Here is a 12,847-nt window from a genome sequence, read left to right on the forward strand (position 1 = left end):
GAGAGGAGGTGAGAGAGGGGAGGATGTGAGAGAGACACAGGAGGAGGCGAGAGATGGAGAGGAGGAGGAGGTGAGAGAGACAGAGAGGAGGAGAGAGGAGGTGAGAGAGACAGAGGAGGAAAATGTGAGAGACAGAGAGGAGGAGGAGGTGAGAGAGACAGAGAGGAGGAGAGAGGAGGTGAGAGAGACAGAGGAGGAGGATGTGAGAGACAGAGAGGAGAGAGGAGGAGGAGGTGAAAGAGAGAGGAGGAGGATGTCTAGCTGGATGCGGCAACACCGAGGTCAGTGGATGAATAATGAATACAAATATCAAATAAAAGAAAAAACTACCAAAACCAGAGATATCTCGGGTCTGGCGTCCAATGCATGGCGAGTTAACCCGACTTATCTCGGGTCTGGCGCCGAATGTGTTAATATATTTTGTTATGTATTGTAGATAAGATGTTTTTTCGGCAGAGCATTCCAGAGTACTATTGACCTATATATGCCAGTGAGTTTGAGAAAGTTTTATTTTGGTGCCGTTTTTGTTCTGATGTTACCAGAAGCTGCCCCTCTAGTGTTGTAACCATGTTCAGAAGTAATTTGCAACTGATGAGCCAAGCTAGATGGCTTACCAGTGCTGATAATGTTCCGCAGTAGCATTAGAAGACTCATCGATAAATTATTTTCAACCATTAGCCATGCCAGATGTTCATGCATAAAACTAATACTTGTCCTGTATGAACAGCCTAGTGCCAGGCCAGCCACTTTATTCTGAGCAACCTGCAACTTTTTCACATTAGATTTTGTAGCTGACAACCAGATAACAGGGCAGTATTCTAAATGAGACTAAACCAAAGAATGAATAACTGATTTCATTATGGAGGGAGTGAAGAAAGCAGAAAATGTCCTAGTCATAAAAATTCCTCTTCCCATTTTAATGACAATATTATTGATATGTTTAGACCAAGATAAAGAGCCATAAATAGTAACTCAGAGAAGTTTTATTGTGTTCACTTGTTCAATTTGTGTGGTGCAATTGACAGTTTTAACTGAGGATACATGCCCAACATGTGTCTAGATCCAAGCACAATGGCCTTTGTCAGAGATATTTAACACCAACTTGTTGAACTCAATCCATTCATAAATGTCTGTTAAGGCCCTGTTTAAGGTGTCAGTTACAGCTTGTTCAGATGTAGCTGCACTGTATAATGTATCATCAGCATACATAATTGTTTTTATAAATAAATGTTTACACCCAACAGTAAATCATTGGTAAAGATGGAGTATAACAAAGGCCCTAGGCAGCTTCCTTGTGGAACACCACAGTTAATGGGATTCCATGTGTGTGTTACCTGTAGCAGACTGTCATGAGTGGCTTTCTGTTCTTGAGTGACAGCAGCTGCAGCTCTCTCTAGTGCCTCCCGCTGGTCAGACTGACTGGCCTTCAGACTGCGCTGTAACTCACTCACCTAGAGGAGAGGAGAGGAGAGGAGAGGAGAGGAGAGGAGAGGAGAGGAGAGGAGAGGAGAGGAGAGGAGAGGAGAGGAGAGGAGAGTCAAGAGTTTTATTTGTCATGGCATACAAGTATACAATGAAATGCGGGTGGTCTTGCCCGCAACGATGTGCAATACAGTAGTACGTAGTAGAAAAGACTCACGCACATCCCAAATGTAGTCACGGGTGCTAGACTCGAATTAGATCTATAATGTTTGTGGAAGAAAAGTCTGCACACAGTCTAGTGTTCCCAAGTTTTAATGTACTTGAACACAACGTTTCGGCCTGTGGCCTTTTTCAAGTGTCACTTGAAAAAGGCCACAGGCCGAAACGTTGTGTTCAAGTACATTAAAACTTGGGAACACTAGACGGTGTGCAGACATTTCTTCCACAAACAATACAGTAGTACAACATATAATAGAATCCAATAAAAACAACATTGTGCAATAGACAGGTAATATAGTGGGACATCTCGGTATCTGTACATAGTTATTTACAGAGCATGTAGGACATGTTAGGTCCTTTGGTAGTGCAATACACCGTTACTGTTGCTATACTATTTTTAAAGTGACCTTTCCTTTGTGGCCCTAAGTGTGGGCGTGTGCAGCATGAGTGTGAGCAGGAGAGGAGAGGAGAGGAGAGGAGAGGAGAGGAGAGGAGAGGAGAGGAGAGGAGAGGAGAAGAGAGGAGAGGAGAGGGGGGGGAGAAGAGGAGAGGGGGAAATGGGTGTATATTGATCTGACTGGTCTCAGTATAACAGTGTATTTCCATGTTTCTGTTGTGTAGTCTAGTCTGTAGGGTTGTGTGGTCTGTGGGGTTTGTAGGGTTGTGTAGTCTGTGGGGTTTGTAGGGTTGTGTGGTCTATAGGGCTGTAAGGTCCTACTCGTCTCTCCACAGCGTCCAGGGCGCTCCTCCTCTCCTCCATCCCCTTCTGTTTCTCTTTCTCTGCCTCCAGGATCCTCCTCTCCAGCTGTCTCTGCAACTCCTCCGCCTCCTTCTGCCTCTGCTCCAGAGGAACACGGAACTACAGGAGAGAGAGAGAGAGAGGAGAGAAAGTGAGAGAGGAGAGAAAGGTTAGTTTGGGTGTCAGGAGGGGAGATGGACTTTATAGACTAGTGACTTGTTCAGGGACGTTTGCAGATGTGCATGTGTACATGATGTACAGATTGAAATGCAGTATTTAAACATGTGATGTACAGATTGAAATGCAGTATTTAAACATTGATTGATTGACATTTTTATTAACCGATTGCAGAATGGGGTACAATACAGTATCGCTCAATACACACAATTGTTAAGGGGATGCAGACCAGAGAAAGACTTTCGTCTTGTTTACATCAGGGTCCCCCATTTTCAATTCATCATGACATTTATGACATACACGACATACAGATATATATCATGACATTTATGACATACACGACATACAGATATACAGTACTGTTACATCCAGACATTTATAACATACAAGATATACAAATATACAGTACTGTTTAAGAGACAGAGATCCTAAAAGAAAATATATACATTCGAGGGGGAAGTGGGTGGGTGAGTTTGGACATTAACATGGGCCAGTTTTCGAATTGCAGCCTCCCGTAGGTGCTCTTTGAGGGCGGTTTTGAAGGTGGGTAGGGATTCACATTGTTTTACGGCTGTGGGTAGGGCGTTCCACATTGTTGTGGTATAAATGCAAAACGTGTTTAGTCCCTTGTTTGAGCCGAATCCTGGTTGAACATGATTAGTGGAACTCCCTCTGGTGTTGTGGTCGTGGAATTCACTGACCTTTGCAAGCACGGGGAGAACATGCAAACTCACCTGGCATTGCGGAAACCTGGTCACCAAGCGGGAATCTAACCCTGGACCGTATTGCTGTAAGGCGACAGTGTTAACCACTACACCACCGTGCCGCCATGAGGTGCAAGCATAGTCGTAGTACCCTTGAATGAGTGCTCCTGTTAAGAGTCTTCAGGGTATTCTTGCTTACCGGAGAGGAGATCCGGTACAAGAATCTTGTTCGTTGGTTGACTTTTTTGATTACATTGGTTGCCATTTTGTCACAGGAAAGATTTGCCTCTAGGATGGAACCCAGGTATGTAATTTCATCTTTCCTTGTGACAATATAGTCACCCACTGTAACAGAGAAGCCGTTGGCCTTGCTGAGTTTGTTATTTGATCCAAAGAGAATGGACTCTGTTTTACCCAGGTGTAATGATAGTTTGTTATCAGCGAGCCAGGTGAGATTCTGCAGAGTTCAGAGCTGAGGGCTTTTTCAACATGCAACTTGTCCCCGTCAGAGTTGGAGGGCGCTCAGTTTTTTGAGCACCTCATCTGTTGTTACCATTTTGAGTTTGAAGTCGTCTTTGCGGAGCCCTAGGTTTTTGTAGAAGGCTAGGATGTGTTCTAGCCCAAAATGCCCTGCGTGGGAGGGTAGTTTATTAACCAGTGTTTGTAAAGAAAATGTTTAAGTAAATGGTCACCTCCAGCTTGTCTGTGATGAGGGTGTTTTCGGACTTTGTTGATGTTTGAAAATCTGTTTTTTAGTTTTATACTGCAGCCTAGTTGGTTGAGTAATTTCCAAAGTTCACAGGGGTTGTTTTTGTTTTCCTCAGTTTTGTCATTGATGAATTTTTTGTCGATTTGATCATGGTGTTTACATCGTTGTACATGTGATGTACAGACTGAAATGCAGTATTTAAACATGTGATGTACAGACTGCAGTATTTAAAGAGTACCTGTTTCTCCTTCTTCAGACTGTCCTCCAGACTCAGGACCACAGACTTGTACTGCTCCACTCGGCTGTTTGCGCTCTTCAGCTGTTCTGCCAGTTCAGCCCGCTGCTCCTCGCACACACGCAGACGACCTCTGACCTCCACCAGCTCTTGCTCCGATTGGCTGGCCCTCTGGGAGAGGGGCGAAGCTGAGGACAAACATTCCTTTAGTGCCCAAAACATCAATGCCGTTTTTACATGTAACCAGGGTCTCTCTCTCTCTCTCTCATAACTATGTAACAATTAATAAAGTATAGAGTTTGAACAAAGGAATGTCAGACCATTTCCACGTTGTGGTTTTGGAGAACAATGTTATCTAACTGTTCTTTCAGTGCGTTGTGGTTTTGGAGAACCGTGTTATCTAACTGTTCTTTCAGTCCCATTGTGGTTTTGGAGAACCGGGTTACCTAACTGTTCTTTCAGTCCGTTGTGGTTTTGGAGAACCGTGTTACCCGACTGTTCTTTCAGTCCGTTGTGGTTTTGAAGAACAGTGTTACGTGACTGTTCCAAGCCAGTAAAAAAACACTATACATTTCTTGCATTTCCATGAACATAGGAACCCTCTTGGGACCAGACATCTGGTGCTTTGACCAGTTTCCAACAGGGTATTATTACTAGTATTTCCAGTGTAGACGTATAATTATCAGTAGCACTAGGAGTAGTAGTTCATTACTAGTATTTCCGGTGTAGACATAATGATCAGTAGCACTAGGAGTAGTAGTTTATTACTAGTATTTCCGGTGTAGATGTATAATGATCAGTAGCACTAGGAGTAGTAGTTTATTACTAGTATTTTCCGGTGTAGACGTATAATGATCAGTAGCACTAGGAGTAGTAGTTTATTACTAGTATTTCCGGTATAGACGTATAATTATCAGTAGCACTAGGAGTAGTAGTTTATTACTAGTATTTCCAGTGTAGACATATAATTATCAGTAGCACTAGGAGTAGTAGTTTATTACTAGTAGGGCTGCACAATTAATCAGAAAAAAAATTGCGATAGATTGATAGACCTATGCAATCTCATTTCTAAATTATGACGATGACTTTTTATTAAAAAAAAAAGATTACTTTCTACTTAACTTTTTTAAATGATGACGATTCTGACTGAGTTATTTTGTATGTTATAAGAGACTTTTAAGTTTAAGTCAAGCACTTTCATATATGTTATGTTTAAGTTTAAGTCAAGCACTTTCATATATGGTATGTTGTCTGTTTAAGAAAGAGTGCATTACTAGTATTTCCGGTGTAGATGTATAATGATCAGTAGCACTAGGAGTAGTAGTTTATTACTAGTATTTCCGATGTAGACTTATAATTATCAGTAGCACTAGGAGTAGTAGTTTATTACTAGTATTTCCGGTGTAGACGTATAATGATCAGTAGCACTAGGAGTAGTAGTTTATTACTTGTGTTTTTACTAGGGATGTCCCGATCGCCTTTTTTTGTTTGTTGAATACAAATTCTTTTTTTGACTGCCGATTTTTATTATTTTTTTTTCCCGATCCCCGATCCTCTGAAAAGCACGTGATCGACGCCGATCCCGATCACGTGATAGGATCGGGACATCCCTAGTTTTTACCTCTGACAGGAGCTCTGAGACCAGCCCTGGTCGTTGGGGGGGCGGGGCTAGAGGTGGTTGCCACGGTGACGGGGTCAGCGGAGGCAGAGTTTAGCTGGGCTCTCAGAGTCACCGCCTGCTGTTCAGATGAATGCAGTAACTCCCTGGTCTTCTGCTGCAGCGTGTTCTGAGTCTCCAGCTGCTTCTTAGCCTCCAGGAGCTGGGCCTGAGGAGAGAGGAGAGGAAAGGAGGGGAGAGAGGAGAGCAGGAAAGGAGAAGAGGGGAGAGAGGATGAGAGAAGAGGAACGGAGAGGAGGGAGGAGAGAGACGACGAGGAAAGGAGAGAGGAGAACATGTTTCTTAGCCTCCAGGAGCTGGGCCTGAGGAAAGAGGAGAGTGTGTGTGCCCATACATCCATGCTGCGGTCCAGGGTGTCTCTGTATTATATATATATATATATTTGTGTATGTGTATTTGCAGTAGTAGGCTAGTTCACTCAGAGTTCACTGGTGCTATGCAAGACAAGCTACTGAATTCTGCTTCCCGTTTACCCCGGCAGGCATTGCCCAGTGTACCTGACCACTATAATAAGTTACTACACAACTTCAGAAAAATTTAACTATAGGGCAAACAACTGCATTGTTTCACATATTTTGTCTTTTGAATATTTTCATCATTCAAGTTGTTAAAAATACTTTTATAATACTGTCTATCGAGATCATACACCTAATATCATGTATCGTGAGCTTAGTGAATCGTCACACCTATATATATATATGTGTATGTATATGTTTATATATATGTGTGTCTCCGTACGTCCATGCTGCGGCCCAGGGCGTGTCTCTGCTGCACTTCCTGGTCCACTTTGGTCTTCATGGAAACAAGCTCTGCCTCCAGACGCTCTATCTGACTGTTCATTCGCTGTCTGGTCTCCGTCTCGGAGCGCTCCATAGTCAACTAGAGAGAGAGAGAGAGAGAGAAACACAGACACACAGATAGATAGATAGATAGATAGATAGATAGATAGATAGATAGATAGATAGATAGATAGATAGATAGATAGATAGGGAGAGAGACAGAATTATAGTCTTTTGAGTGTGTGTGTGTGTGTGTGTGTGTGCATTAACCTGCATAGTTTTTACGTTAGTTAACAGTAGGTTCTGGTTGTGTGTGTATATCAACCTGTATAGATTTGAGGTTAGTCAATAGAAGGTTCTGTGTGTGTGTGTGTGTGTGTGTGTGTGTGTGTGTGTGTGTGTGTGTGTGTGTGTGTGTGTGTGTGTGTGTGTGTGTGTGTGTGTGTGTTTTAACCTGTATAGATTTGAGGTTAGTCAATAGAAGGTTCTGGTTGCGTTGTTCGGACATCACAGCTTCCTTCTCTCGGTTCAGACGACCTTCTGCTGACCTCAACATGTCTCTCTCTTTAGAAGTGTTCTCTACACGTACCTAGAGAGAGAGATAGAGAGGGAGATGCAGAGATAGAGGGAGAGAAAGACAGAAACATTTTGAAAGACAGAGACAGACAAAGAGACAAAGCAAGATTTAAAAGATAGTACAGCCTTAAAACACCCACCCATACATCCCGTCTCAGCTGTTCCGGGACCAGGTATTAGCCTGTCTCACCTGTTCTAAAGCTAGAGGTTAGCCAGTCTCACCTGTTCTGAGGCCAGGTGTTACCCTGTCTCACCTGTTCCGAGGCCAGGTGTTAGCATGCCTCACCTGTTCCAAAGCTAAATGTTAGCCTGTCTCACCTGTTCTAAAGCTAGAGGTTAGCATGTCTCACCTGTTCCGAGGCCAGGTGTTATCCTGTCTCACCTGTTGTGAGGTCAGGTGTTACCCTGTCTCACCTGTTCTGAGGCCAGGTGTTCATTGGCTTGGCGGAGGTCTTGACTCATGGTGTGGATGATGTGTTCGTGTCGCTGGGCGGTCGCAGACATTTTATGGTTCCTCTCCTGAAGAGCAGAGATCTCTCTATGATTGGCTGACACCGTCTCCTGGATGAGCTCATACCTAGAGAGAGCGCAAGAGAGAGCGAGAGACGGAGAGAGTCAGAGAGAGGGGACTTCCGGTGTGCTAATGAACAGCTAAACAGCTGGAAAAAAGGAAGTAAAAAGCCCTAAAAGTGAAAATTCAAAGACGGAAGAATGCAGACTGGACTTAGAGCACAGACTATGAGTATGACTATGAGAAGAAACGAGAAGAAAGCGAAGCCCGACCAGGGCTCCAGGGTGCGCCCGTTTTGGTCGCATTTTGCGACCAAAACTCAGAGCTGTGCGACTGGATGTTTTCCCTCGTCACACTGGTGCTCCCAGCAGGTCTGTGTGTATGTGTGTGTGTGTGTTTAGCGTCTTTTTCCCCATGGCCATGTGCGTAAAAAAATAAAATAAACTCTGCCTTTGATTGGCTATAACACGTGCATTATGCAAAGACCAGCCCAGATCTGCCTCTGAATGGCTCTGATCATCACCCTGCCATTATTATTCGCTGAATGACGGGATAAACAAAATAGCCATGTGAGCATTGAAACGATAAAAAAAAAGCACAGCGTTTCATACTGGTTTCATAATACAACGTTTCCGAATGGACGTTTGGATTAAACAAAGTGTATGCAGTGATGCTTTCCCAGCTGAACACAAGCTGCTTAACGTTACACAGGTATGTTATGCATGTTAATTAAGCTACCGTAATTCCTCTAATAGTAACCGGTATTCAATTAAAAACCGGGTCTCTATTAATGACCGTGTGCGCTGTTGAGCTAAGCAATTATAAGCCGGCCTCCTAATACAAGCCGGGTTTCATGTATATGCTGGCCTGGCTGTGCAGTAAATACCATATAATGGTATGGTGTTAATGTTTACCAAGAGAGTAAGCCTACCTCAGAAAATGTATAAAACGAAGTTATTATTATTATTATTATTATTATTATTATTATACCAGTATTGTGATTGCACTATTTTACTTTATTTTACTTTTTTTGACCACCTGTAATTGCACTGTTTACTACCGTATTTCATACAGTACTTGGTTTCAATAAATGAACCCAGTACATTTTACTGGGTTCAAACTGACACAAAATGTTGATTTATTCATTATGATCCGTTTGAAAATTAGAAATATAGGCCTCTCTCTTATACATGCCTCCTCCTAATACAAGCCTGGTATCAGCTACAGTTGAAACAAATACAAGCCGGGGTTACTATTAGAGGAATTACGGTATGTAACGTTAGGGCGCAGCCCTTTAGCTTTAGCTAACGTTAAGATAGCAGGAGCCGTCGGCCAACAAAGCTGTTTTAACAAATGTATTCACAAAATGGATTATCATTCAAACGTTATTCAAGCCTCCCGTGACCAGTAAGTAGTTACTACTACTCAACCGCAGAAATGTTTTGACTTACCAGCCATTTGGCTGGTAGATTTTAAAAACGACCAGCCAGGCAGATTTTTTACCAGCCAAAAATTATAAATAGCTTTTTAGTATATCGCCATGTGTTATTACTATATAATACTCTCATATGCTATTTTCAATTAATATCATAAACAACATAAGGAATATTAGCATAATTTTGAGTGGACTGAAGGAATCAGTCAGCGTTAATAGTTTTAAATGCAAATAATTTATTGAAACATAGAAGTGGGGTCGGGACACACACACTGTTTCACCTCACCACCCCCGCATCATATTGTAGTCTAGTCTGTCTTCAAACTTCCACTCCTCTTGAAACTTTCTTTTTCGTCTGAGAAAGGCACGGTGGGTTTTCTTTTTAGCGGCAGGCTTACTCCTTCCATATGGTTCCACTTCCACATATTTGTAATGGTAACCATTTAATAATATTTACATTTATACATTTAATTACCGCATATATATATATATATATATATATATATATATATATATAGGGCAACCAACCTTTTTACACTGCCATACACTGAGGCATCAGGGCATGTATACTTGATCTACTCGCTGTACGTTAACTTTTTTTGCACATAGCACTGGTGCTACAGAGGTTGATAGTTTTGTAGCACAGGCCAAAATCTTGTATAAAACGTGTTATATTTGTAACAGTCACAAATGTGCCTATTGTATTTGTGTTATTTAGTTGCAGTGCCATGTTTGGCTGTCAACCCCTTCCTCTCCCAAACCGTTTCTACAATTGTTTTATGTTGCATGATGATCATGAATTCATTTATAATTTTTTTCTTTTTTTTATATTTGAATATCAACATTATCTGTCCATCCTCAGTAATCCTCAGTTTACTATATACTCCTGACTTCATCGTCTTTCCAAACGCGCGCACACACAGAAAGGGAGAATGGCGACGATGCAAAGCATGTTAGATGCATTTGACCCGTTGTGAGAAAAAAAAAAAAACACACTTATTTCGGGTCGCAAAATAGGCGCACTGCTGTGTAGCCCTGCTCTGCTTTAATGCCAGCAGATAGCACAGACTGGGCGGATACGACTCGACGAGTTGCCACGGGATTTTCAAAATAAGAGTATCGATATGAGCCGAACGTTGCTAGCTGCCGGAGCCATAGATATTATAGCTGGAGCTGCGCTTGGGGGCGGAAATTAGACACGCCACAGGATTTTCAAAATAAGAGTATCGATATGAACTATTTTGTTACCAGCCAGGTGGCGGGCAGACCTCTCATTGTTACTCGCCAAACCTTAAATCTGCCCGCCATTGGCGCTTGGCGGGTACTTATTTTGTTCCCTGGTTACATGATTGGTGTTTCCGGTCGGTCCACCATCTTGAAAACACAATGTATTTGCCCATTGCCCATTTCTAAATAGTCTCGTTTAAAACAAATAAAGCATCACCATTTGCATGGTGTACCTTTCTGTGCGTATTCATCCACAATCTATAGCTCAACATAAATATTTGCAATTAATTGTAAAAGAAAAAAAGAAATAGCTGAATTTGATTTCAACCAATTTTTTTTTACAAATAATGTTAGTGATAGAAGGGAACTCATTTTGTGCAAAAATGGAAAGCTTTTCAAATGTTCATGAGGTAGAATTGTTACAATAGCCGATAATCCATTTTCCCAAAGATAAATCCCTATACGGGTGGACCTCGCAGTGACATCAGACTACACCTCCCTATTTAGGAGCCAATTGTTTGCATGATTAAAAACGATGGTTCGGGGGGGGGCAGGTGGCGCACGGAGATTACGTTCGTCACCAACACGCGAGACACTAGGATTCGCCTGTTCGAATCCAGCTCCCGGCGTTGCTATCAGCTTGGCTGGCCCCTCACACTGATACAATTGGCCGTATCAGAGGGTGGGAAAGCTGAAGGGTGGGTCCTGGGCGTTGTGGACAGCGACCCCTACAGTTCGGTCGGGGCGCCTGCTCAGCAAGGGTTGGATCTGAGGAGAGATAGTGTGGCCTCCCACACGCTACACTCTCCCCGGTGAGAACCTGCGCGGCCAGGTTGGCCTGCCCCAGGCTGCACATGCGTCGGAGAAAAGCATGTGACAGTCTCCGGTCTCCCGGACCAACAGTAGGGGAAAGTACGCAACAACCAGGAAGGGTGGGATGGGAGAGAAATCGGGAAAAAGGAGGGGAAGAAAGATAAAAAGAAAAAAAACAATGGTTCGAACATCCGTTCGAAAAACCCTGGCGAATGTTCGAATCCCAAAAACAGGCTTGGGACAGCTCTAACTGGAGCTGAGCTGAATGTGTTAAAATAGACATAAAAAGGTGAAGGATTGGACTTTGCGAGCTAACTGTAATACAATGTTATTTTTTACAATAATTTACATAACACCTTAAGAAATTACTAATGTGTATGGAAACTGACAAAAAAGGTAATGGTAAAGGTAACGCTTAAATGTATTATTGCAGGGGCAAAAGGCGCAGTGGAAAATTGTGGGTGCACCTAAATTATGTGCTGGTGCACCTAAATGGAAAAGTTAGGCGCACTGGTGCAACCAATGTAAAAAGTTAGTCTGGAGCCCTGCCGACGGAGAAGTTATACTGTTGAGAAAAATAAGACACAAGGAGATGGTGGAACAGGTGAATCAGGCTAGCGGGATGTTAGCTAGCGATACCAAACACCGAGTTGGGTAGCGATATTACAGGCTAACTTAGACACCATTCAGACGAACATGGAGATGAAAAAGGGGCTGGACGGCTTCAAAGAGGAAATGAATAAGAGGCTCGAGGTAACCGATGCGGAGCTGCGTGATCAAAGGAAGGACATTGAGTTGCTAGAAAAGTGTACGACGGAGACGGAGGAGTGGAATACAGAGGCTCAGGAGATACATTACTCATAGCTGCTTTCAAGCAACAAGGTAGGCTTCAGGAGAAGCTAATTGACATGGAGGGGAGGGTGAGGAAAAACAATATTCGGATTTGGGGACTGAAAGAAGGGATAGAGGGAGAGTCGGTCGCTGAATATGTGAATAAGTTCATTCACAAAGAGCTAGGAGTGTCGGATGACATTAAGCTGGAGATTCAAAGAGCACACAGGGCACTAGCCCCAAAGCCGCAATCATCTAAGCCAGGGGTTCCCAAAGTTTTCAGGACGCGACCCCCGAAATAACGGTGTCAGAGAGCCGCGACCCCCACTATTATAGGAGGCAAAAAACTATAATAAAAATAAAATTGTAATTTATATATATTTTTTTTTATAAATGGAAATGTATGGTTGAAACTTCAAGCTTTTAACCAGGGCCGGACTGGGGAAATCATTCAGGCCAGGAAATATAGTGCGAAATATAGCCCTAGTCAGGCCACTTTAAGCGGGGGGTCTGGGGGTCCCCCACCAGGATTTTTTTTGTTACAAAGACTTCATTTCCTGCTTTCTGGAGCAGGAATTTTTTTATTTGCACCCTTTAAATGCCAGTGTTTGTGATGGCATCACAAATTATTGTTAAAAAAGCAGGCTAGCATACAGTGCATCCGGAAAGTATTCATACCACTTCACTTTTGCCACATTTTGTTATGTTACAACCGTATTCCAAAATAGATTAAATATTTTGTCCCCCTCAAATTCTACACACAATACCCAATAATGACAAAGTGAAAAAGGT

At 42.7% G+C, this 12,847-nt stretch overlaps 1 protein-coding gene across 1 annotated transcript in view; it reads right to left on the reverse strand.

Annotated features, from left to right (window-relative positions):
• LOC311239530 (nucleoprotein TPR-like) overlaps positions 1-12,847 on the reverse strand; it is a 226,414-nt gene that overhangs the window by 112,691 nt on the left and 100,876 nt on the right. The window contains exons 19-25 of the mRNA XM_084327849.1: positions 7,653-7,815; positions 7,117-7,251; positions 6,622-6,762; positions 5,827-6,031; positions 4,209-4,393; positions 2,360-2,500; positions 1,335-1,451 (exon numbers count right to left, since the gene is read on the reverse strand). Of these exons, the coding sequence (XP_084183975.1) occupies positions 1,335-1,451; positions 2,360-2,500; positions 4,209-4,393; positions 5,827-6,031; positions 6,622-6,762; positions 7,117-7,251; positions 7,653-7,815 (1,087 nt within the window). The remainder of the gene's footprint in view (positions 1-1,334; positions 1,452-2,359; positions 2,501-4,208; positions 4,394-5,826; positions 6,032-6,621; positions 6,763-7,116; positions 7,252-7,652; positions 7,816-12,847) is intronic.

Source organism: Notolepis coatsorum (assembly GCF_963971535.1).
Source record: "Notolepis coatsorum genome assembly, chromosome: 13".
Lineage (NCBI taxonomy): Eukaryota > Metazoa > Chordata > Actinopteri > Aulopiformes > Paralepididae > Notolepis > Notolepis coatsorum.